The sequence below is a fragment of the Platichthys flesus genome, chromosome 13, assembly GCF_949316205.1.
Source record: "Platichthys flesus chromosome 13, fPlaFle2.1, whole genome shotgun sequence".
NCBI lineage: Eukaryota > Metazoa > Chordata > Actinopteri > Pleuronectiformes > Pleuronectidae > Platichthys > Platichthys flesus.
In genome coordinates this window covers 9,334,197-9,358,686 of record NC_084957.1, presented here as the reverse complement: position 1 = coordinate 9,358,686, position 24,490 = coordinate 9,334,197, and the positions used below count along the sequence as shown (strand labels likewise).

The 24,490-nt window shown below is 43.6% G+C and overlaps 2 protein-coding genes across 4 annotated transcripts in view; both read left to right on the top strand.

The window, feature by feature from the left end:
* Positions 1–13,991, top strand: part of si:ch211-45c16.2 (mitogen-activated protein kinase kinase kinase 13) — a 30,022-nt gene extending 16,031 nt beyond the window's left edge. The window contains exons 2-14 of the mRNA XM_062402414.1: positions 4,289–4,995; positions 5,863–6,046; positions 6,158–6,349; positions 6,930–7,088; positions 7,325–7,483; positions 7,592–7,700; positions 7,896–8,005; positions 8,134–8,250; positions 8,554–8,697; positions 8,827–9,583; positions 9,669–9,736; positions 10,199–10,490; positions 10,796–13,991. Of these exons, the coding sequence (XP_062258398.1) occupies positions 4,356–4,995; positions 5,863–6,046; positions 6,158–6,349; positions 6,930–7,088; positions 7,325–7,483; positions 7,592–7,700; positions 7,896–8,005; positions 8,134–8,250; positions 8,554–8,697; positions 8,827–9,583; positions 9,669–9,736; positions 10,199–10,490; positions 10,796–10,897 (3,033 nt within the window). The 5' untranslated portion in view covers positions 4,289–4,355 and the 3' untranslated portion in view covers positions 10,898–13,991. The remainder of the gene's footprint in view (positions 1–4,288; positions 4,996–5,862; positions 6,047–6,157; positions 6,350–6,929; positions 7,089–7,324; positions 7,484–7,591; positions 7,701–7,895; positions 8,006–8,133; positions 8,251–8,553; positions 8,698–8,826; positions 9,584–9,668; positions 9,737–10,198; positions 10,491–10,795) is intronic.
* A 942-nt stretch (positions 13,992–14,933) lies between these two features.
* On the top strand, positions 14,934–24,390 carry pfkla (phosphofructokinase, liver a). 3 transcript variants are annotated; one of them, XM_062402451.1, is made up of 22 exons: positions 14,934–15,190; positions 16,209–16,282; positions 16,387–16,464; positions 17,145–17,334; positions 17,425–17,590; positions 18,607–18,651; positions 18,735–18,843; positions 18,960–19,055; positions 19,193–19,285; positions 19,874–19,999; positions 20,099–20,163; positions 20,296–20,359; positions 20,469–20,615; positions 20,709–20,779; positions 21,141–21,228; positions 21,316–21,468; positions 22,389–22,553; positions 22,636–22,697; positions 22,897–23,008; positions 23,291–23,390; positions 23,492–23,597; positions 23,679–24,390. In XM_062402451.1, exons 1-22 carry the CDS (start codon positions 15,106–15,108, stop codon positions 23,824–23,826), a joined length of 2,343 nt encoding a protein of 780 aa, XP_062258435.1. In that variant the 5' UTR covers positions 14,934–15,105; the 3' UTR covers positions 23,827–24,390. The 3 variants fall into 3 exon arrangements, with proteins under 3 accessions (XP_062258435.1, XP_062258436.1, XP_062258437.1); XM_062402452.1 differs by lacking the exons at positions 14,934–15,190; positions 16,209–16,282; positions 16,387–16,464 and adding an exon at positions 16,561–16,828; XM_062402453.1 differs by lacking the exons at positions 14,934–15,190; positions 16,209–16,282; positions 16,387–16,464; positions 17,145–17,334; positions 17,425–17,590 and adding an exon at positions 17,870–17,913.
* Positions 24,391–24,490: the final 100 nt, after the last annotated feature.

The following is a 24,490-nucleotide window of genomic DNA, read 5'->3' as shown; positions in this document are numbered from 1 at the left end:
CCACATCTGTCATGTGTGTGAGATACTTGGTGGATACATCGCAGACTTCTAGGGCTTTTGTTCCTTCCAGACCTGAGAGCTGGATGAGAGCGAGTGGGACTGGGAGCAGAAGGTCAGGATGGATGCTGTGTTGACATGGTAACGTGTGAATGATGAGGTGGGACAGGGTCTAAATTGGTTCATTGTTGGTGACGCAGCTGCCACCCGAAGGGAGGTTCCCCCTGTGGGGCACAGCAGGGCTTCCCTTAATGAGGAGCAGAGTGATGGAGACACGGATGCTGCTCGTGGTGCGGTGTTTGTGGGCCTGAGCATTAATTCAGTGTGTGTCTGTTTATGTTAAAGGTCGGCCTTCTGCTACAGTATGTTGTGGAAGGAACAAGATATTGAAACGCAATCTAAACAGCCACATTAATGTCTGCTGACTACCAATCCCCAGTGGATTGTTGGGAGTAGTGGGATTATTGGATTCTGCCAGACATGGCCCGTGTGTGTGAGTGTGGAGGGGGGGTGTTCTCTCAACCTGATCCCCCTGCAACACCAGCTGCCATGTGCACTCACACACACATTCACAATATCAGTGTTGCACATAAATGTGTGTTCACATACTAAGAAACTACCATAATGCATTGTGCTATTGATCGACTTAAGAGGAGGCAAGAAATGAGAGGAAGTGTGTAGAGGATGGAGGGGGAGGGCTGAATAGGGTCTGTGTTTGTCTCTAGAGCCCTGTAGAGGGATTAAAGGATCAGCCCCTGATCATTTCTCTCTCTCTCTCCATCCATCTCTCTCTCTCTCTCTCTCTTTCTCTCTCTCCCTCTCTATAACCCTCCTTCTTCATTTTATCCATTCTGCTAAATATCTTTATTGTGTCTCGTTCGGCAGAGATATCTTCTTTATACAAACGTGTAGCACAGTCGTTCTGAGCATCAGATGGACGGTGTGCGTTTGCAGTGTCACGGTGACTTTCAGAAAGTCCAGTAAATAAATAAATGTAAACGAAACCTCGCTCCCATCTCAATTGGGCACAGACATTATTCATGGGACTCTATGCTCCTAGAGATCATACATTAGAGATTAATGGGTGAGAGAGCGAGAGGTTTGTTTCCTGTTCTCTGTGTCACATGCAGATGCAGAGACTCAGTCCAGAATCCGCCTGGAAGGAAAGAGGAACAGAACAAATAGGTGAAAATTAGAAGAGGTTGAAAAGCATCAGATTTTCTGGCAGACTCTGTGATCCCTATTCAGTAAAAAAACTTAGATTGTCTTATCTGGTTCATAGAAGTTACTGTGCGTGCAGGGTTGGGTCCTCACATGTGTGTGTCTGTCCAGCCGACCACATCCACCCTCTGCGGCCCACGTCAGGCGCCCCAGCTCTGAGAGTCATCCGTGGGGTGGAATTACCGCACGGGCCTCTACTCGCACGGCTCAATTGTCTCTGCTGTGGAATGGACGGATTTATTGGATACCTGAGAGAGCATTCTCTCCTTCCCCTGCACTCTCAGCAACCTGCTTAGAGACAGACCTGCATTATAGATGAGGCCCTGGCAGCCACCACACTCCCACAGCGCTCAGGTTTCCCACCAGTAGATATACACAAATACTGTACATGTATTCATACCAACACGGAGGCAGCATTCTTGCAGGCCAGCAGACCAGTGCACACAAGGCTGTGACCTTCTCCAGTTTGAAAACCTTTAATGCACAACATTCTTCCTCTCCCTCTTTTTTCCTGACATTTTTCCGATCTTCACTCTATCGTCACTGTTCCAAGAAGGCAAAATGGCGAATACATATTCATGATTTAGAATTATCATGTTGTGATATGAAATCCAGGCCACAGAGTGTCAGCAGCAGAGTTGGATCAGAGGGATCAGGGCTTGCTTTTACTTTGACCTGTGCCAAGTGAAAGAGCTGCGATTCTATGGCGGCGCTGCCCGCAGAGGGCAACATACACACTGTGTGTTTCATTGGTCTTCATGACCATCCCCTGCCTGTCAGGAAACTTCCACGTAACACAGAGCCAGCTCACTGCTCTGCCTCTGTGTCTCCTCCCTCCTGGACTTTAGTCTCCTGTTCTCCACTGTACACACTGTACAACCTCTCTCTATATCTCCGGCTCACTGTGTCCTGCGCCCTGTAGTTTCCACCCCCCCTTCAAACCTGATGGGGTTTCTGAGGCTGCGCCCACATGGGCTGAAAGGGGAAAATAGATCTAGTGTCATATATACACTGCGATTGAGTCATTACTCCGAGATTCAGAGACCTTTATTGAGACTGTACAAGTGCAATAAATAAAATATTCAATGTTTTTAAATACTGCAACAATAGTCTGTATGTTAAGGACATTGTCTGTGTCACACATGGATGTTAAAGGCCCTGTTAAATGGAAAGTTTGATTTATGTATCACTCCGATAACTGCTCATCTATATCTTGTTAATTGCTATATGTCAAAAAACAACATTATAGTCTTTTTTACATTTAAATCCATATCCTGCTGTCGTAATGACTCTCCATGTTGAGCTGCTATCGTTACTGTCAGCATTGGCGTAATGCAAGATGCATATTCAGCGCTATTGGCTACTGTAAACGAAAATTTATATCTAGGACGATTCCCTCCATGACTGTGTTTTTACCAGATACATTACCATGAAAGTAGCAGTGCATAGATAACTTATTCCTGTTAATAATCCTGACATATCATACTTGGATTTGGATTCAAATTAAGCAGAACGATGCAGTAATGCTGTCGCTGTATTTTAAATGGGAAGCCCGTGCAAACCAGTTCTGGTGATCATTTGCGGGTCTTGTAGCAGCAGCTCACTCTAATGTGGAGAATCTGTGCTTTAACCGTGCACAGTCATCTTTTCAACACACCGTTTTCAGAATCACTCTCAATGATGCCTGATGTTTCCTCTCATGTTTCTCATCGAACAAACCCCAAGCCAGGATCAGCAGCTGTGGAGAAATTCAAAGGCAAACAAAAAGAGACAATTTACGAGAGGTATAACAGAGTTGGAAGTCACGGGTTGGAACACACCCTTCTTTGAACGCGACCTTTACTTTGTTCTCAGCTGCACACCTGTAAAGTTTCACGAGAGCTACTCGCACACACAGACATGTAATCACCTGCTAAGTACGTAAAACTGCATCTGTGGTAGGTCCCCTGCGTACACACACAGACACACACACAGACACACACACAGACTCACACACACACATACACACACACACACACTGGTAATCAGTAACAAAGGCAAGATAACCCAGGACAGCTCAGACTCCATATTAATTGGGTCTTGCTAATGTGATTAATTATAAAGTTATCTGATAATTCTACCACTGAAGTACATCATCTATGACAAATCCTCCATCTTGTGGCAGAAGTCTTTAATAGACATAATGGTTACGTCTATGATAATAGTTTCAGATGATTGTTTTCTGAAATATATCAATTAGTATTCTTTTTATTTTCAGGTTTTAAGGTCTAAACACAGACACGTGTGTCTAGTTATTTAATCAATAAACTCTTTCTCTATCGATCTTCCAGAAAATGCTCTGTAACACTATATTACAATCACAATATAGATACCGTAGTGTTACATATACTTTGAGTCATATCACCTGACAAGGCGGTTTCTACGTGACCTCCAACGTGAATCATTGTCTTGTGTAACATCTTCAGACTGTATAGATTCTCTCCGGGTGGCTGAAGAATCTGTGGCTCTTATAGGCAGTTATACTGTATGTGGCAGCTATGTCCGGCTCTGCTGGTTAAGCAGGGAGGATGGGCTGTGTGTGCCAGATGTTTTGCTCTCAGTCGTCCTAATACACACAAGACTTTTAATCCCACTGCTATATGTTACTGCTCCTCAGATATCATGGTAGAGCAGCAGTTGTTTTTGTGTGTTGAGTCCAAGTGTTTCCCAGATGTTTACCAGAGATACATTTGAACTTTACTGCAACATCTTTCATGTAGAAACTCTTCGTCTCTTGTGCACTGATTTAAAGCTCGTCTGAAATGTCTGACCTTTTCCACTCTGCGTTGTTTGCAGTTATAATAATTAACGTGAGCCCTCTCTCAGGCCCGGATCAATGAGAGGAAGTGAGAGGATTGCATTTCTATTTGTGGAAGTAATAGGGTCCGACTATGGCATTAGAAATAATTGTGTTTGTGTTGTCTCAGAGATGTCTACGATCACCCAGATTGAATCAACGTAGCTTTTTTATTTTAATTCCATTTACTATGGTCTATAATTTAATTAACCTGTCTTTCTTTTTCTCTCACAGGTGATTTTCAGCATCTAGACAACCCAGTGTGTTAGGACGCGCCCCTCTCATCATCATTGGGCAGCCCATGCACACGCACGACACCATGGGTAGCTCCCCAGAGGTGCTGTCCTGGACTTCCTGCCCCAGTTTGTTGGTGGGCAAGCTGAAGGAGGAGCTCAAGCTCACTGTGGTCGGGGACGCCATGAAGAAATCCAACCTGCCCAACTCCCAACCCCAGCCTCCTCAGGCCCCTCCCTCTAACCTACCTCCTCAGATCATCACGGACCTTGCGCCGCCAACACACCTGCCCGTCCCCATGCAGATGCTGCAGACGCCCGGCCAGGACGAGGACTCTATGCTGGGGGGGGCAAGCCCCCCAAACACTGCGCTGAGTGTGGACTCCATGCGGAGCGACGGCGGGCATTTCGACAATAGCGTGCTTCAGATACAGGAGCAGGAACAGGAAGAAGCTGTGTCACCGGCATCCTGTGAGCATGGGTGTGGCAGTGGGATGGAGGAACAGATGGTAGAAGGGGAATGTCCCATGCACCAGAGTGGAGAGGGGAGACATAGCCACCAACATCACCCTGATGACATCAAGTTGCATTTCCAGAGAGCCGGGCCTGGGTCAGGGGGCTTCTTAGAAGGGCTGTTTGGCTGTCTGCGGCCGGTCTGGAACATTATAGGGAAGACGTACTCAACCGAATACAAGCTTCAACAGCAAGGTTGGTTCATGGATTTAGTCTTTCTGTGTTTATTCCAAATGTCCCTGTATCTTTTAGATCTTTGAGGGACAACCTTTAGATTCCTGTTTCTCCTAATGTAGCCTGAAACCTTAACTCAATAGCCAGCCCTAGCTGCACTGTGCTGCTGAGGTGGTGAGTCTGCACAGCTGTCAGCTTCAACTGAGGTCACGGTAAAGGTGGTGTCACCTTGCTGCAGGCCTGCCTGACCAGGCTGGACACACAGGCTACAGGGTACGAGTGGAGGTCAGACAGAACAGGCCTAAAGATTTTATCATCGACACTGTTTCCACCTTCATATAACGACGGAACAGCCCATGACCCACCTCCTGAAGATCTAAGATGTTTGGAACATTTTGCCTTCAGGGCTTTAGGTTTAGTTTTGCTCAGTATGACTCATGAGCCTCAGGGAGAAACAGAACTTATGGTTTAATGCTTCAATTTTTTGATTAAATAAACAAACAATATGCTGTTTATTTTAACCAGTTAACCTGGCAGTTGCCCCTTATTTTCCACTCTTTGTGCTAAGCTAAGCTTTAGCACATCTATATCTTTCCCAGACATTTTTTCATGTTGTTCTTTGATGTAGTTATTATAATTATAGAGAACATATAAAAATAGGGTCCGAAACATACCAAGGCGCATATATGATGGGGTGCCCAGAAATTGTTCTATCCTGTTGGACGTCAATGGCTGAGAAACTAATGACAACCTCTGCTTTAAAGTAAAAATGTGACAGAACATAGAGTAAAGACAGACAGAAACAATGCTTAGTCTTAAAATTAGACAATCATATGCACTTCAGAAATAATCATTATCTTCTATTCATTCTGATTACATGTGATCCAGAAATGTGGGAGGTTCCGTTTGAGGAGATTTCGGAGCTGCAGTGGCTCGGCAGCGGCGCACAGGGAGCTGTCTTCCTGGGCAAATTACGCTCTGAGGAGGTGGCCATCAAGAAGGTGCGCGAGCAGAAGGAGACCGACATTAAACACCTGCGGAAGCTCAAGCATCCCAACATCATAAGCTTTAAGTGAGTCTACGAAAACTGGACCTTGTTTGTCACCTGATGCCGTCTTCCTGTTTTCAGAGCTGGTTCGCTCTGTGGTGGGTAAATGTGTTTCCTGTGTTTTACCCAACCCAGGGGCGTCTGCACTCAGGCACCGTGCTACTGCATCATCATGGAGTACTGCGCCCAGGGCCAGCTGTATGAGGTGCTGAGGGCAGGAAGGAAGGTGACCCCCAGGATGCTGGTGGACTGGGCCTCAGGCATCGCCAGCGGCATGAACTACCTACACCTGCACAAGATCATCCACAGAGATCTCAAGTCTCCCAAGTAAGCTTCTTGGTTTGCTTTTTATTGTAAGACCAGAATATAATAGTCTTTGTTTTTAATTCTCATTCCTTAGACTACAGCCTGCAAAGACTGTCCCAAAGCAGCAAAAAGCAACAGCAACTCAACCTTTCCACTCGGAATATTCTGACATCAGCTTTTATTCATGAATTAATAAAGCTTTAATATAAGAGTAAGACAGTGTCCCTTCCTGCTCCTCCTGCCTCCTCCTGTGCACACTGTAGCCTTGTTACTCTAATCAATATCATCACGCTGCAGCAGCAACAAACACTGTGTGAGTCAGCAGATTAATCTACCAGAAAATAAGGTGATCCAAACTCAGAAATGTGCTCCTGTGAGTGTGAGGTCTTTCAGAATTGAAGACATGAAGAGAAACTAGTTCTTCTTTAATCAAACAGTGGATTGTCACAGGAGAAGGTGGTGGTCTGAAACTGCCTGAAATGGTGAACATGTTTTTATAAAATTATAGCTTTACATTTACCATATTGTTGACCCATTAGTATTTAGTTGTTATAAAGTGGTCTTTATCTAAACCGCTGTGCTTTCTCTTTTTGTCTGTCAGTGTTTTGGTCACCAGCGATGACACTGTGAAAATATCTGACTTCGGAACGTCCAAAGAGCTCAGTGACAAAAGTACAAAGATGTCATTTGCGGGTACGGTGGCCTGGATGGCCCCAGAGGTGATCAGAAATGAGCCTGTGTCTGAGAAGGTCGACATTTGGTGAGTACTGAAATGCCACAAGTTTAATATAATAAATTATTTATTAAGAGATATAGAAAATTATAAATTCAAGATATGTAGCTGAAGCTTGTTATAGTTTAGATTTTGATTCATATTATATATATGCTTCATTGCATTTTTAGAAAATTAAGTCATCATTCTATTGATAATTGTCGTTGTTATCGAGTAATCTGTTTCTGTAGTGAGACCTTTTTGTCTTTACTTGTGTGTTGCAGGTCATTTGGAGTTGTATTGTGGGAGCTGCTGACTGGTGAGGTTCCCTACAAAGATGTCGACTCCTCTGCCATCATTTGGGGAGTTGGCAGCAACAGTCTTCACCTTCCAGTCCCCTCCACCTGCCCCGATGGCTTCAAAATCCTCATGAAACAAACATGGTGAGTTTGGACAGTAACATGTTTTTCACAAATTCTGATCCCCTCTCAAATTTTAAGAATACTTGATCACATCCCTTTTTTTTCTTCTTTTGTTGGGGTTGATTCCAGGCAAGGTAAGCCCAGGAATCGGCCTTCGTTTCGTCAGATTCTCTTGCACCTCGACATCGCCTCCGCTGACATCCTCGGAACTCCTCAGGAGACCTACTTCAAGTCTCAGGTCTGCAGCTGAAAATCACAAATTACCTTCATTTTGTATTACCTCACAGGGTTTTCTACACTTATATCCTATCATACATTTGACATGCACTCAAAAGAAGAACACTGCACTCCAGATGGCAATATTTGCTCTGTTGCAGCACTGATTGCATTGTGTGTGTTGACCGCATTTCCATTGTATACATTCCCATTACAGTCTGAATGGAGGGAGGAAGTGAAGAAACATTTTGAGAAGATCAAAAGTGAAGGAACCTGCATCCACAGGCTGGACGAGGAGCTGATCCGGCGCCGCAGAGAGGAACTCAGGTGAGAAGGATGTCAGAGGTCGTGGGAGGGATGTAAACGTTCAGGGCGGTGTGCTATTTTTCAATGATTTATTACTTGAAATTGAAGTCCTTGGAAATACTTATTTTGTGTATCCTGTCGAACCTCAGACACGCACTGGACATCCGGGAGCATTATGAGAGGAAACTGGAGAGAGCCAACAACCTCTACATGGAGCTCAGTGCCATCATGCTGCAGCTGGAAGTCCGGGAGAAGGAACTAATGAAGTATGTAAAAGAATCGTTGCTTCATTATCAGAACTATCAGTATCCTATTGCCTTCTACTCAAAGATAACATGATTTGAAATGATAACAGTGTCCAGGCAAAAAAAGTTATTGGCAATATTTGAGTCACATCACAATCTGTAATATCCTCCTGTATCACAATATATATAAGTGTGATCATTGTATTTTTACATTGTATGTTTTTTTAGACAGTTTAGACCAATGACAGTACAACTCTGTGTAGAAGAGAACGTTTATGATGCTCTCAGTCACAAATCTCTAAATCAGTTCTGCTGCCCCTGCAGGAGAGAGCAGGCAGTGGAGAAGAAATATCCCGGGACCTACAAGAGGCATCTGGTCCGACCCATCGTCAGGTCCAACGCTGTGGAGAAGCTCATCAAGAAGAAAGGAAGCATTTCCCACAAACCCGGGGCTCCCCCCACCAAAAGGTCTGACACATTTCCAGTTTGAAATATTTATGCACTAAATAAGTACGATGAATGGTTATATTTCCTGGTAAAATAAGTACATATGTGAGTCAAAGTAACTTAAATGCGTTGCTGGATACTCGTTTACAGGCCAGACTTGCTTCGTTCTGATGGCATCCCCAGTGTTGACCCTCTCCCCTCCCCCTCGCCGCTGTCTGCCAGCCCAAAGGTCTCCACACCCCCCGGTAAAGCCCGTTACCGGAGCAAGCCTCGTCACCGCCGCGCCAACAGCAAAGGAAGCCACAGCGAGTTCCCCGGCATGCTGAGGCCTGTCGCCGGAGCCCTGGAAGACACCCGCTCTCTCCAGGCGCAGCCGTTCCATCATCTCCACCACCACCACCTCCTACCAAATAAGGGGCCCTTACTTCCCTTGAAGGGCCGCGAGCAGGCTGTTGTCAACTGTGCCAACAACCTGCGCTACTTTGGCCCCGCCGCTCCCCTCCGCAGCCCTCAGACGGACCACCTGCAGCGTCTTGTGTCTGGATCCGGCCCCGACCTCATTTCCACTACTGTGGATGCAGACACGCGACAACGGACTTCATCCACTGGCTCCGATCCTGTCTCGGGTGCTGCCGCCAGTTCTTTGTGCCCCTGCTGCCAGGCACACCCCTTCCCTGGCTGCCTGCACTGTCAGGAGACCCCGCCTGCGTCCAGCAACCCAGAGCTACCCAACTACTCGCTGCTCGTCAACCAAGAAAAGACCCAGTCTTCATTAGGGGCTCCCAGCAAGGATCCAGCCTCGGACGGGGGGGCCTCAAAGAAGACCGAGCTACAGGAACAGGAGGCGTCCCAACACACACACACCCTGCCCAGTGCACTGCCACACAACCTCAGACCGCTCAGGAAGGTAAGCCAAGCTCGAAGCCTAACATCAGGGAATCTGGGAAATGTGATTGTGTGAGGAAACTGAAAGATGATTGTTTCTCTGACAGGGTGATGAGTCATCTGAAGAGGAGGAGGGAGAGGTGGATAGTGAAGTGGAGTTTCCAAGGAGACCAAGGTAAAATACAGTTTGCGCAGTTTCTTTAGTTTGCATACTTAAGCATCATTATACTGTTACAACGTTACATCATGCGGAACAATAAAAGAACCATTATTATTATCAAAACAAATATTCATAGCCTACAATTGATTTGTCACTGGGGGTTGATGCAGGTTGGAGTTAGGGTCCATTGCTACATGAGGCAAAATGTTTAACAGACCAGTTGATCATGTGTTGATAGCAGGGAGATGTCACAATTCTTATTGCTTGCACCCCGCTTTGTATTCTCACTCAAAACATCCAGACCAGCTATCATATAGCCAATTGCTCTGTCTGCCATGTAAAGTAACTTTGTTATGAAGTTTGTTATGAAAGGTAACTTCACCTGGAGCTTGTTTCCTTGAAGCACTGGCACGTTAAAAAAGATCTGCCCCTGCACCCAGCTAAGTGGAGCTAATCTCCTCCCCTGCTCCCTCACAGGCCTCATCGCTGTATGAGCAGCTTCCAGTCCTACTCCACCTTCAGCTCAGAGAACCTGTCCGTGTCCGACGGAGACGAGGGAAACACCAGCGACCGCTCCCACAGCGGGCCCCTGGAGAGGATGAGCGCCAGTCAGGAGGAGCACCTGGACGAGCTGCTGTCTCACACACCGGACATCCCCATCGACATCTCCACCCAGTCGGACGGCCTCTCTGACAAGGAATGCGCTGTCCGCAGGGTCAAGACACAGATCAGCTTGGGAAAACTGTGCTCAGATGAACACAGCTACGAGGTCAGTGCTGGGGATGTGAACGGGGGGGGTAATTTTACATCCCAAACATTAATGATTTATGAGTTCTGTGTTTTTTTTACATTGTTAACTTAATGTTATGGCTGTTCTTACATGAATTATGGTTTAATATCACATTTATTTCAAACAATCTATATCTATGGATTGCACATGACTCATAATACCACCTAGTGCACTGTATCCTCAAGGCATTTTTTGAATTTTCGGGAGGGGGGATCTCTTCAGCTAAGTCTTAGAGGTGAATATGAGCAAAGTGTGATGATGTTTCTCTGTGTTTCCTGTCTCAGAATCCCCTGCAGTTTGGAGACTCAGACTGCGATACGTCAGAAGCAGAGTGCTCCGACGCCACCATCAGGAACAACAAAGCCGGGGCTCCTTCCTCGTGGTGAACACATGCCCCCCCAGGGGGCTCCGTTCTGTTTTTTGCCTGGAGGCCGCAGCGTCCCACTCTGCACCGAAGAAAATAGCAATAAAAGGACGACCTTGTAAACATAGCTCCCTATAGCAAAGCCCCATGCAACCTCTCCCAGAGGCTCCCCCAAGCCCTTCCCTTCATGAGCCCCACTCCCCCTCCTCATCTCTAGCACAGCATCCAGGCAAACCCATGGCAGGGATTCCCTTTTGAATGATACTGTACAGTAGATAGTGTAACTTTCATAATTTATTTTTGTCTTAGTTTTGAAGGAAAATTCAGGATCTCTCTACGTTCTCTGATCCCAACAGAGAAATGAAACTGACATTTTGAGTGTGTGTGAGGGAGAGACTGGATGAGGATGCAGGTGACGAGGATGAGAAGGATTATGTTTTGATCTTTCCAAGGCTGAGAGCTGGGGGACGTTACATCACCGCGATAGTCGGTCTCTGCACGTCTTTACACGTCTTCTGATGTGGCCGCAGTCAGCATCTTACTTCTTTAGACCCAAAACAACCAACCAACCAGGCCCTCTCTCATATGACTGTCCAACTTACCTGCTTCATCATGACTTTACAGTAAAGAGTCCCAGTGCCCTGCCTCATTCCCACTTCCATCCTGTACCCAACCAGGGCACAGGGGGCTCATGATAAAAAGCGTGAACACCAGCATGAAACAACCTGCCTCGCAAAGGGGACTTACTCCTCCTCCTCCTCCTCCTCCTCCTCCTCCTCCTCCTCCTCCTCCTCCTCTCTAAAACCAACATCTGTGCAGACCCCACCACCCGCTCAACAGTCCAAGCATGTCCGTGCAGCTCGCTATAGGCAAAACGCTGCCAGAAGACTGCATGACGTGGACGAGCTAGCAGACCAACGGGGGGATGAAGACTCACGTGACTGCAGATCAAAAAATTAAAGAAGAGACTCTCCCTCTCTGCCCCTGCTCATCCCTCTCTCTAAGACACGCCATCGTCATCATCATCAATCAGATGTCATGACCAGAGATATCGAGGGGCGTTATCAGCGTGCATGTGTGAGTGGTCTTACAGATAGCCTCCATGTTCAACTCTATATTGCTGGACATTAATGTTATAATAGAAATGTAGTGTTTTAGTCGCAATCCAGATGCGGTATCCCCATTTCTTGAAAATCACGAGGTGTAGCCCCTCCCATGTACCATTTTCTGTCAGGATTGCTCACAGCATCGTATGCGTAGTGTCTGAAAGAGGCAAACAAATAACGATGTGCTGTGCAGACTAAAACAGCAATAACATGAGTTGGTGCTCAGGTGAGAAAAAGACGCTGCTTGCTCAGGATTTGGGGGCGTCTAGCTGGCTAGACACAACACAGTGGCTGTTGGCTAGAGGAGAGCAGCGTGTGTCAAACTGTTTATTATAGAAGGTATATTTTTAGATTGCCCCATTTTTTTGTGAACTCACCTCTCCAGCGCTCAATGCTCAGGGTTCAATGTTGGAAGTAAAGAGCAGGAGCGATTCCATTAGCAGCCACTAGATGGCGACATCTGCAACGACCTAGTTTGCGTTGTGTTATGGCTTTTCGTTCCTTTTTTCTACCAAAGGTAATTTCCCCATCTAAATCCCATTAATATTATGTTTTTCGTGCGGTTGCTATTGAATGGGGATACTGCATCTGTGAGAGCTTTATTTTTTAGCCCCATCTGAGTGTTTTTCATTCACCCTAATGTTTTTGCTCGTAGAAAAATAGCCAGCCAGGGTTGAATTTTAACGAAAACGATGTCAAGAATGCTCAAGTGTATGCAGACAGCTGAGATTCTACATAAGGAATACAAGCCAGAGACAAGGCCAGAGAGCAATGAAAGCTCTTGGTTTTCAACGACCTCATCTCAGTATTATTGTATATAAACACCTGTATGTAAATGTAATGTGACCTGTTTTCTGTCCTCTGTCTCTCTTCAACGTATATATCGCACAGCTCGGACCGAGCCTGTCGCCGACGACCAGCAGACTGGTTGAATATGAGCAGGAAGTTCTTTAATCTGTATCACATCAGTATTGAGCATTTCGAGGGGGGGTGGGGGGGTGGGTTACAAACCGAGTAGCACAAGATGAATCTAAACCTGTACAGATGGATAAATTAGCTTTTTATGCGTGAGAGCTTCGTAAAGGCTCAGCCCTGGTACGGAGAACAGCTGCTGCCGTTCCTCAAGCCTCCTTTAACCTTCTTCATCCTGTTTACGTTTGTGTGAAATAACCTAGTGTGAAGTAATGACTGGGTAAATCTGATCAAGCTGTTATTAACGTTGTCTTTCTGGCATATATCCTGTGAAGTATGATTGTTGTAAAGATAATTTAATTTTGATTCTTTTTTTTTTGTAGCTGGCCTACGTGATTACTGAATTAATTTATAAAGAATGACTGGTGAGGCGCATTTATCTTTTTATTTTCAGGCAGCTTTAGAAATGTTGTGACCTATGATTTCTCCTGAAAAGTATTATTTAAAGGAAGCACAATGAATTGGTGTGGGAAGAGGACAGTATTTGTATGCGAGAACAAAAGCATTGTCATATCATTGACTCTGCAGGGGACCATTCATCATTTGCATCATCGCTGCGGACAAAGTATTGATTATACAAACTTTACATCAGTAATTAGTAACACCCAGTGTTCCTAAATCTTTTTTTAATATATCGATATAGCTTCTATGATATCACCTCTGTTTCAAACCAAAGGTCAAATGACTGTCAAAGCAGCAGAGGTGAGACTTCAAACCTGAAGACTCGAGTTCTGCTGATTCCCGAACTTCTGCAGTGATTCCCTTCCTCTCATTTTTAGTCAAAAGTTCAAGTTACTTACATCTGAATATCAGTGCATCTGTCTCTACCTGTGGACATCATGTCGCCTCATCCCATGCACCAAGCATCTGTTTCTTTGTGGTTATCATTTCCGACTCCCTCATCTTGTTGAATGGCATTACGATCAACCAATCCTGTCCGTTTCCTGTATTATCCAGTGTACAGTGCAACGGGTATCTGGGAGAATAAAATCAAAGCAAACAACTGCATGGAATAAATGCTGATGTACTGTACCCAAATCACTGTGGTCACTCTCTTCTGTCAACTACAAAGTTATTGTTGATTTTTATCAACATTGAAAATGTAGTTTTTAATTGATAGAGGAATCAGGTAATTATTTTTGTGTCCAGTTATTATATCATATAATGTATCCTATATAATACTGTATATCATAGTAATTTAATATTACTAATATTACGATAGGATAGTAAATATTAGGATAGGATAGTAAATTCCCAAAAGAAATACAGATATGAGAGGTTGCTATAGCCCTGATATGAAATAAATTAGAACATTTTCCTCACCAATATTACTAGTTTTTGTATTTTTATTTTACTTTTGTGTATACTGAGCATCTTTGGTACAGTAATATTCACCACACCCACATATTCAGCTAATTACCAGCTCTTGTGTAAGTTCAGGGAAAACCATGTGAGTATTTAAATAGAAATATTAGACATAGAACTAATAAATGCATTTTACGCCGAGTGGTAAAACTATGGATAAAATAGGTGAAAACATCTACAAATACATAAAAAAGTAGCAATACTTAAATGTAGAAATACTTTATGTCACTTTAACATCATGCATTCATACTTGTGTACTCAAGTATTATAGTGACAAATTATATGTTAAACACAACGTTTACTTGAGTATTTAAAATACGAGTTATTCAATTTTGGAATTAGAACATTTTAAAGGAAAGTTTAGAGTTATGTTTTACATACATAAAAAAAACTTGAATGATTTGTATCTAATTAAATTTAAGCCCATTTTAATAAACGTTTAAAATCAGTGGGCGGGGTTTAATCCTACCTGTTGCCTGGAGTTCGTGCGGGACGTGCTGCGGACGTTTCCTCCTCAGCTTGAAGCGAGTGGGCGGGGCTTATAGCTTCTCGAGAAGGGGAGCGTGTCACCGGACGGAGGCGGGGTTATAAAACAAACGCACGGTGCACTCCTCTGGACGGGGCGGAGTCAGACACCGGAGAAGTGTCACGGCGGGTGAAGTGCGTCTGCTCGTCGAGGGGGTGGAATAACCTTCCGCCATCGAGGAGTAAACATCTGGACTAACTAACAAACCGAGCGACAGCACTTCACATAGACCCTGCACCGACTCGTACTTGTTGTTTAAACATGTCCTCCATGGACCTGGAGCGGCTGAAGATGACGGGGGCCGGCCGGGCCATGGCTGTGCTGACCAGCGGCGGAGATGCGCAAGGTGACGTAAATAATTCAGATAAACTGACATTCAAACGCAGCGTGTTGCCTTCAGGTACATGTGTAGGGCGGGAGGTCAGTGCTGAGGCAGGAAGGAGACAACAGGACCGAGAGGACACTGACAGGAACAAGAACTGAACATATGATCCCAGTGTTTCCTGTTTTTAACCTTCAGATCTGGGATCAGGGGTTAAAGGTCATGTATGTGCAGCAACACATGTGACCTCTGCTGTACAGCAGGTAACTCGCAATGGAGCAAAGTAACTGAGTACACGAGTAACGTAGTTGAGTGCTGTATGAGGTATTGCTTGTATTTTTATGAGAGTATACCACGTTTACGCTACTTTCTACTTATCATTTGAGGGAGAAAACTGCACTTTTTACTGCACTAATTCTATTGAATGTTTAGATTAATAAACATAATAATACTAATAACTCAGCAACAAGCACAAAGTGCTTTAAAAAGATGACTAAATAAAAACCAGAAAAGAATACATTAAAGACAAGTATAATAATACATCATTTAGGTAATATACTTATGCTTATATACTTGTACTACAATATTCAGGTAAATAATCTGATTTAAAAAGAACAAATACACCCTGAGGTCTTACTGTGGGTTATGAAGAAATAACATTTTCTGGATCCACTACCCCGCCATGTATTACATAAATTTATATTACCCACTCTGTTTTTATGTGCTTGTTATCGCACCAGTAATTATAATCCAGTGATATAATACGATATTCAGAAGTTAAATAATTTGCATCATCAATACTTGTAACTTCAAATATAACTTGATGTAAAGGTTTTAATGTGCGATTTTATTTTTTTGATTAGTAATTGCTACTTTCGTAGTTTAAGATACCAGTACTTCTTTCACCACTGTTGTGAAACTGAGTCATATCCTCCACAGTATCTGATTTCCTCAGTCAGGACCATGGTGTAACCACTTTTGTGTAATCACTTCAAAGTCAGATTTGAATCTTGATGTTCTTATGCAATTGTCCTCGACCCAGGGATGAACGCAGCTGTCCGAGCTGTGACCCGGATGGGCATTTATGTGGGGGCCAAGGTCTATCTTATTCATGAGGTGATAAATAAGCTTTTTATTAAATCATGTTCATGACCATATTAGATATACACATTGAATAAGTCCTGTTTTCTTACTTGACTTTACATATCTGTACTTTTCAGGGATACCAGGGCCTGGTGGATGGAGGGGACAACATCAAACTGGCTCACTGGCACAGTGTGACCAACATCATCCAACAGGTGGGTTGAAACATTAGCTTTGGTCACTGCTCCCTCACCACTGCAGTAGTCTGCCTTTTTTCATAGTTTTGACTTACCATAGTAGGAAGAAAACATTAAATGTGTTAATAACATTATGTTATGATGTAACAAGCTATGTTATGCTATTAGCACACCAGCAGGGCCATACCGAATGTGTATTCTGTCCTTCCCTACTGTCCCATGTCAGCTCTCTTCTATAAGCAATAGTTACATAGAATTTGTGTGTCTCTTCTGTCTTAAATTTATTTCTTTTTCTTTTTATGGTTTTCAAAGGAATTTTATTATCTCATCCATCTCCTCTGATCTGTTTTCCCTCTGCCTGTCTTGTACTGGTAAAAGCCTGGTAAGGAGTCTTGCTGCATGTGCAAGCTGCTTTCTACTCATGAGACAGTTATAAACAGTCTCACACTGCACTGACCAATTGTGTGAGTTTTCTTGGACTTGTGTAGCTAATGTCTTGATGTTCTACCCTCTCTAAAATTGCTCGAACGGTTGTGTTTGTATTGTGTTTAACTTACATCCTCTTACTGCCACCAAGGCCATGTTCATACCTAGTATCCTGTAACTAGCTAACTGTGTTTTGCAGTTAGATGACAAAGTCCTTTCTGTCTTAGCTGAACTGGTCTTGGACTTGTTAGTAAATGAGGTCTCTGCTGCAGGGTGGGACTGTGATTGGTAGTGCCAGATGCAAAGTCTTCACAACTCGGGAGGGCAGAGTCGCCGCCGCCTACAACCTCGTGAAGAAAGGCATCACCAACCTGTGTGTGTGTGGTGGAGACGGCAGCCTCACCGGGGCCAACATCTTCCGCAGTGAGTGGAGCAGTTTGCTGGAGGAGCTCGTTCAGAAAGGTAAAGTAAGGAATCATTCATGTCATTACTAGCTCTCTACATATAACAGTAAACCAATACTATAACATTTCCATGTGTGTGTGACTTTAGGACGGATCACAGACACTCTGGCCCAGCAGCACGATCACCTGAACATCGTGGGGCTCGTTGGCTCCATCGACAACGACTTCTGTGGCACTGACATGACCATCGGAGCCGACTCGGCGCTGCACCGCATCATGGAGATCATCGACGCCATCATGACCACGGCACAGAGGTTAGACGCTGTGTGATGTGGAACAGTGACGGCTCCTGTTTCATCAAAGTGATTAATCCATTGTTCACTGATGAAAGTGATATTCATTTGTTCAGAATATGAAGATATAAAAAGAACACAATGATACTTTAATTGAGAAACTGTAAATAGATTAATTTAAAGCAGTAAAAGATATACTGCTATCAGACCTAAAAAAACAAAGCAATTAATTTGAGAAATCAATTAACAGGAAATTAACTCTAAAATACGAAACAATTCTGAAATGTGACTAACTGCTGATTTCTTTTGTCGTACATGATTCATACAGGTTACACACATATACAGTAAGTTGTATCTTAGTGTTTGGGACTGCGGTGTGAACCTTAGACTGTTTATAAAGATGAATAATGCATCTCTAGTTCCTCCTATTATCTAGAAACGAAACCAAATTAACCCAGATACTAACGCTGCCTTATTGTGCTTTTGGAGCCAAAGTCTGCGCAGTATAGAGCTTCAGTAGTAATATCCTGTGGATACATACGCTCAACCAATCAGGAGTCAGTGTCAGCTGTCAATCATGACTTTACACTCTGTTTTATGTAAAAATAAATGCACACTTTGACATATTTGATAATAAGTACCTAAAATGAGAGAGAGAGATATTTTTAGTTAGTTCCATGTCCCATCCACTAACATGGAGAAGGCAGGATTTAACATATATACTGCAGCCAGCCACCAGGTGGTGATCAAGAAGCTTTGGCTTCTCTATTGGAGCAGTAACATCTTCTATCTATATAACCAGTCTGTGGTTTGCACAAAAACCTGCAATATGTAGTTGATGCATTGGAATGCTATGATCGAAGCCAAGTGTCGTTTTAACAGAGTTCCTCCATTCAAGCCCGTTTGGCATGAATCCTATGAGCTTGTTCAGACTTGCTGAGCTTCTGCAGTTTGTAAACTCTCATGTGCTATGTTCACACAGTTGCTACAAAAGTGTGTTAGTTGGTTTGACCGTAGTTGTTGTTTACTTCCCCCAGCCACCAGCGCACTTTTGTTCTGGAAGTCATGGGTCGACACTGTGGGTGAGTAACACACTTAGATACACTTTGATGTAATTAATAAGAAGCCACTAAATAAAACACAAGTGGTTGTGCTGTTACTCCAGGTATCTGGCCTTGGTGTCAGCGCTGGCGTCTGGGGCCGACTGGCTCTTTATTCCAGAGTCTCCCCCTAAGGAGGGCTGGGAGGACCGTATGTGTTCCCGTCTAGAATCGGTAAGACACAAAAATGTACTGCAATGAAAGTAAGGTCTACAAGCTCTTCAGGTACTTGGAAACAGAATTATGTTCTTGACTTACTGGTTATTGCATGTGTTTCTGTTTACCTCCAGAGCCGTATAAAGGGGTCAAGACTAAACATTATAATCATCGCAGAAGGAGCCATTGACATAAATGGCAAACCCATCTCCTCAACTTATGTAAAAGATGTAAGTACAAAGGTTTAAGGACTACCTCACGCAAAAACTACTGAACAGATGTCCGAGAAAGTTGGTGGAGGGATTGGACATGTCTTGGTGAAAGACAAAGACATAGCACACTGAAAATCTTCCATGTGTGTTTGAAGCTGGTGGTGGATCGGCTGGGATATGACACCAGAGTGACAGTACTCGGCCACGTCCAGCGAGGAGGGACTCCCTCGGCCTTCGACAGAATTCTGGTTAGTTGAACAACATATTTTATTATTTGTTATGTATATTACCTGAACACATTGTTGTGAAGTGAAAGTAAATGTTTTGTTTCAGCAATAGGTTTAACACCAAGGCAGTGTGCGAAGTTAACTGCTGGAAATCATTGCAACAATACTGAATCGGACGTAATGCTTATTGCAAGGAATTCACCGTTTTTATACATGTTGTTATTTTACTGCAAATGGTCCGAGTACTATGGTTCAGTCTGATCTGAACCTCTTTGGTCGGACTAAAGGTGTTTTCAGACATGACCTGCAGGTAGAATCCTGAGAATCGGCCACAGAGTTTACAAGCAGTTTGCCTTTTACACATGCACAACACAGCTTGAGGTTTTCTGTAGAAACTCTATTGAAAGTGGAAACTGCAGAGCCTCTGACTCGGACATTTGCATTCACACATGCACCATGTTAAATTGTGACCAGGCAGTTATTGAAATGTTAACGGTTTAGGTCTATTTAGTTGGTTTAGTACATTTTTTGCCCTCGGTGGTGGCAATTATTATATATACTTGTATATTTAAATGGACACGTACGTATGTGTGCTCTTTTTTTCTCCAGAGCAGTAAGTTGGGTGTGGAGGCTGTAGTGGCTCTGATGGAGGGCTCTCCTGACACTCCAGCCTGTGTCATCGGCCTGTCAGGTAACCAGGCTGTTCGTCTTCCTCTAATGGAGTGTGTGGAGATGGTGAGTCTCTTTCCTCACTTCTATATTTAGTTTTTTAAGGACATGAATGCAAACAATGGTAAATGGCTTTATTTCATATTTTTTTCACAATGTTTGCAGACTAAGTTGGTGCAGAATGCCATGAACGAGAAGAAGTTTGATGAGGCGGTCAAACTGCGAGGAGGGTGAGAGAGGAGATTTCTTCATGTATATTGAATAGTTCTATCATTTATCTCCTTTAATCTCATTTTATCACGAGACCATTTCATTTTGTTGTCGTTACTGTGTCAATAAAAACCAAGATGATGTTTTTGTAGGAGTTTTGAGAACAACTGGAACATCTACAAGCTTCTCGCCTTCCAGAAACCGGCCCAGGTTCAGGTGAGTCTCTCATTATCATGAACCCACGTACACACACATACTGTGTGGTATTAGATTTAACACATGTCAAAATCACATAAGTTATAATGTGAGACTCATGTTCCCACAGAGCAACTTCTCCGTGGCTATTCTGAACGTTGGAGCTCCGGCTGCAGGGATGAATTCAGCCGCGAGGTCGGCGGTGAGATTAGCACTCGCTCACGGACACAAGGTCTTTGCGGTCAACGATGGATATCAAGGACTGGCCAATGGAGCGGTTCGTCCAACTATCTCTGCATCTGTACCACACTGCAGTATGTTTTTCAGTAATGCATGAGACTGAGAGGAGCCTGTTCTGTACTGTTGGCAGGTTTCTGAAATGGAATGGCACAGTGTGGCCGGATGGACGGGACAAGGGGGCTCGCTGCTGGGAACCAAACGGTGGGCTACAAGCGTTTTTTAAAATGGTTGAATTTATATTTTTTTAAAGAGTTCTCAAATTGTACCCACATTTCTATCACTCCACTTTCATGAATGTTAACAGGCTAATACATTATGGACTAGATATTGCGTGGCAGCAATATTTTTTTTCTTAACGTTCTCTGCTTTTCATATCTCTTGGTGAATTGGTTAGTGTGGCCAATGTGACACATAATTTAGCACCTCTGGGTTACAGCCTGACCCTCCAGCAGCATCTAGTTGCTGCTCACCACAAATTGCACGGTGTATGTCTAGCTAATGTAAATTAGTTGGCGTTTCCATTCATGGGGATTTTTAATGCCTGTTTCATGTCCTCCCTCAGGACGCTTCCAAAAAAAGACATGGAGAAGATTGTGGAAACCATTGCCAAGTTCAACATTTCAGCTCTTCTTGTAATTGGAGGGTTCGAGGTAAGAGTATTGATTGGTTATTGGTAATAATCCGTAAAATCAGCGTTACATCAGAGAGGTTTTCACTTTACCACTTGATGTTCAAAGGCGTACGAAGGAGTGCTGCAGCTGTTTGAAGCCCGGAGTCACTACAACGAGCTCTGTATACCCATGTGTGTGATCCCTGCCACCATCAGCAACAACGTGCCTGGAACTGACTTCAGCCTGGGAGCAGACACTGCCGTCAACGCTGCCATGGAGGTAACACCGAGCAGATGGCACATTAACTCGGAGACTTTGATGTGTCAGGATTAAGATGGATGGGGACTGAACCATCACATCAGAAAGCATCACATCAGATATGAGCTGTGCTACAGAGCCAGACTTTGAACTCCTCATACCCATTTAAAGCAGAGGATAGAGGTTTAGTTTTGAGAGGACGGAGATGGAGGCAGACGGCCCTCTGGTTATTCCCTGTGACTTTAAATACTGTACCGGTAAACTGGTAAAAGAACATAAATAAGACAACAGCAGCTTTCTCCAAAAACCCTTCCTGTGTATATCTTTATTACACTTTCTAGTGGCTGCATAGTCACAATAAATAGAGGTGATGGTTAATTAAAAGTAGATTAGAGCAACACTCTGTAACTATGGGACATCAATCTGTTGACCAGAGCTCTGGCTGTGTAGTCCCACTCACTGAACTGAAACACAAATGAGCTATGGCTGTTACCCATGATCCCCGGCTTCTTGAACCAGGAGAGCTGCTGCTGTAGCAAATACAACAAAGTCTTGTTAAGAATTGTTCACATTTCTTACGTTTACTTGCTGAATATTGGACATAAATCAGAGTTTCAAAGTCTTTAATTGAGCTACAGTTCAACGTTACTGTTAAACTCGCTGAGCCTGATTGTGGGTCTCAGTCAGTTACACACTTTTCACATGAGATTGTAGACACTCACCGGAGTAACGAGGTGCAAGAGCAGACGTTCAGGGGGAGAAGTGGAAATGAGAGTGGAACCATTCTCGCTTTTCCAAGTTAGTATACTATCAAATCAAATGTCACGCTGCAATTTGACGATTTTTTTTTTTACTGTTGCTTGGAAGCTAAGTCCCTCCTTGACTTCCACACCCACACTTTGACCCCTGACTTTCAAAACTCATTTTAATTACCTCATCAGGGCTGTGACAAGATAAAGCAGTCTGCCAGTGGGACCAAGAGAAGAGTGTTCGTGGTGGAGACTATGGGTGGATTCTGTGGCTATCTGGCCACGTCCACTGGAATAGCTGTGGGTGCTGACGCAGCGTACATCTTTGAGGACCCCATCAACATCAATGACCTGAAGGTAAGACCGGAATGTGCTGTGTCTATTCTTTATTGGTATTGTTAACAGCTTTCAGCTTGTTTGTTTATCTGGCCTTTGACAGACCAACGTGGAGCATTTAGCTGAAAAGATGAAGAAGGACGTTCAGCGGGGTCTGGTACTGAGGTATGTAACATGTTATCTTCATGCTGATCCAATATATATATACATATACATATCAACATGTTGATCAATTTAACCCTGGACCAAAGTGGCAGAATGACAGAAGGACATTGTCATCCTTAAAAATAAAAGACTTCACACTGATTACTGTGTATGTCTGATGCAGTTCTTCCCATGTTGAACTTTTCCTCTGTTGCAACAGGAATGAGAAATGCCATGAAAACTACACGACAGATTTCATCCACAAGCTGTATTCCTCAGAGGGGAAGGGCATCTTTGACTGCAGAGTCAATGTGTTGGGACACCTTCAGCAGGTGAGGAGCCACCGTGTGATCGATCCACTCTGGAAAAACACAGCTTTACAAATTACAAAGGCAATATGATATGATAGTATATAATTGAGACTCATATACTGTAAAGCAGCGGTCCCAGTTTCCAGGCCCTGACTCCCAAAGCGTCAGAGACTGGGAACCCCCATTATCCCATTATTGATTGGGAAAAAAATTACTTTGTGCATCGTCGCAATTTTTCTGGTGTTGCTGTAAACTGACCTCAATGAAACATATTTACACTCTGTTTGTGCATTTGTGCTCTAGGGTGGTGAACCTTCTCCCTTTGACAGAAATTTTGGCACCAAGTTGGGTGTGAGGGTGATCCAGTGGATTTCAGAGAGATTGACAGAAAACTTTCGCCAAGGTAGAGTTTCTGCATGAAGTCATATTTTATATGAATAAATTGCCAAATTATTCAAAGTCAAACAACAGAGGTGTCACGATAATGCCTTTTTCCCTCACCAGGCCGGGTGTTCACCAACTCGCCAGATACAGCGTGTGTGCTCGGCCTACACAGGAAGGTCATCAAGTTCACCCCTGTTGCTGAGCTGAAGGCTGTGACTGATTTTGAGTAAGTGAATTCATTGTGCTTATCAGGTTATATATGTTTTTGATCAGTCTTAATATTTGACTGTATGTCACTGGTTTCCAGGCACCGGATGCCCAAGGTCCAGTGGTGGTACAACCTGCGGCCAATGCTAAAAATGTTGGCTAAGTATCAGACAAGCTTCTGTGAATACGTCCCAGGAGAGATCGAACATGTGACCCGACGCTCCCTCAGCATCGATTCAGGGTTCTAAGCTCTCTGAGACCACAGTGTATTCTGTCCCTCTTTTGTTCCCACACAGATTTAAATTAGCTGCTGTGCACGTTCACTTGACTGACCAAGACAGCAGATACTGTAACTACTGAACTGTAAATATTATAAGTGTACTTCAAATACTCATTTGATGAATGAGGCTTTTTCGCAATTCCAAACAAAGCAATTGCAAATTGGAAACCACTGCCAAAAATAGATGACTCAAGTCTAAGTTAAAATGTACTGCGCAATATAATATAGAGTACATTGTGTGTGTTGTTTGCTTAGAAATCACATATTTTAAGAAATTCCAACTTCACAAATACTGATCCATTAAAATATGACTGTGACTCGTGGGACCTGTGAGTAGTTGATTTTATTTTTGCATTGTATCTGACTGAAACACTGCTTCTGTCTAAGTAAACTTAACAGCTAACCACAAATTACCAACAGGCAGTTTATGTAATAACTTACTACATGGAACTCTGTAAAGAAATATGGACTTGTGTGTTATGGTGTTACTAATACTATAACTGTATCTTCAATAAAGTGTTATTCAACTGTATTGCTATTAGATGCTATTATATTTTCACTGAAATGTCAGTAGAAATAAATAATTAAATAACACAGACAAATGCATTGAAACCATTTAACGCAGTAAAAGA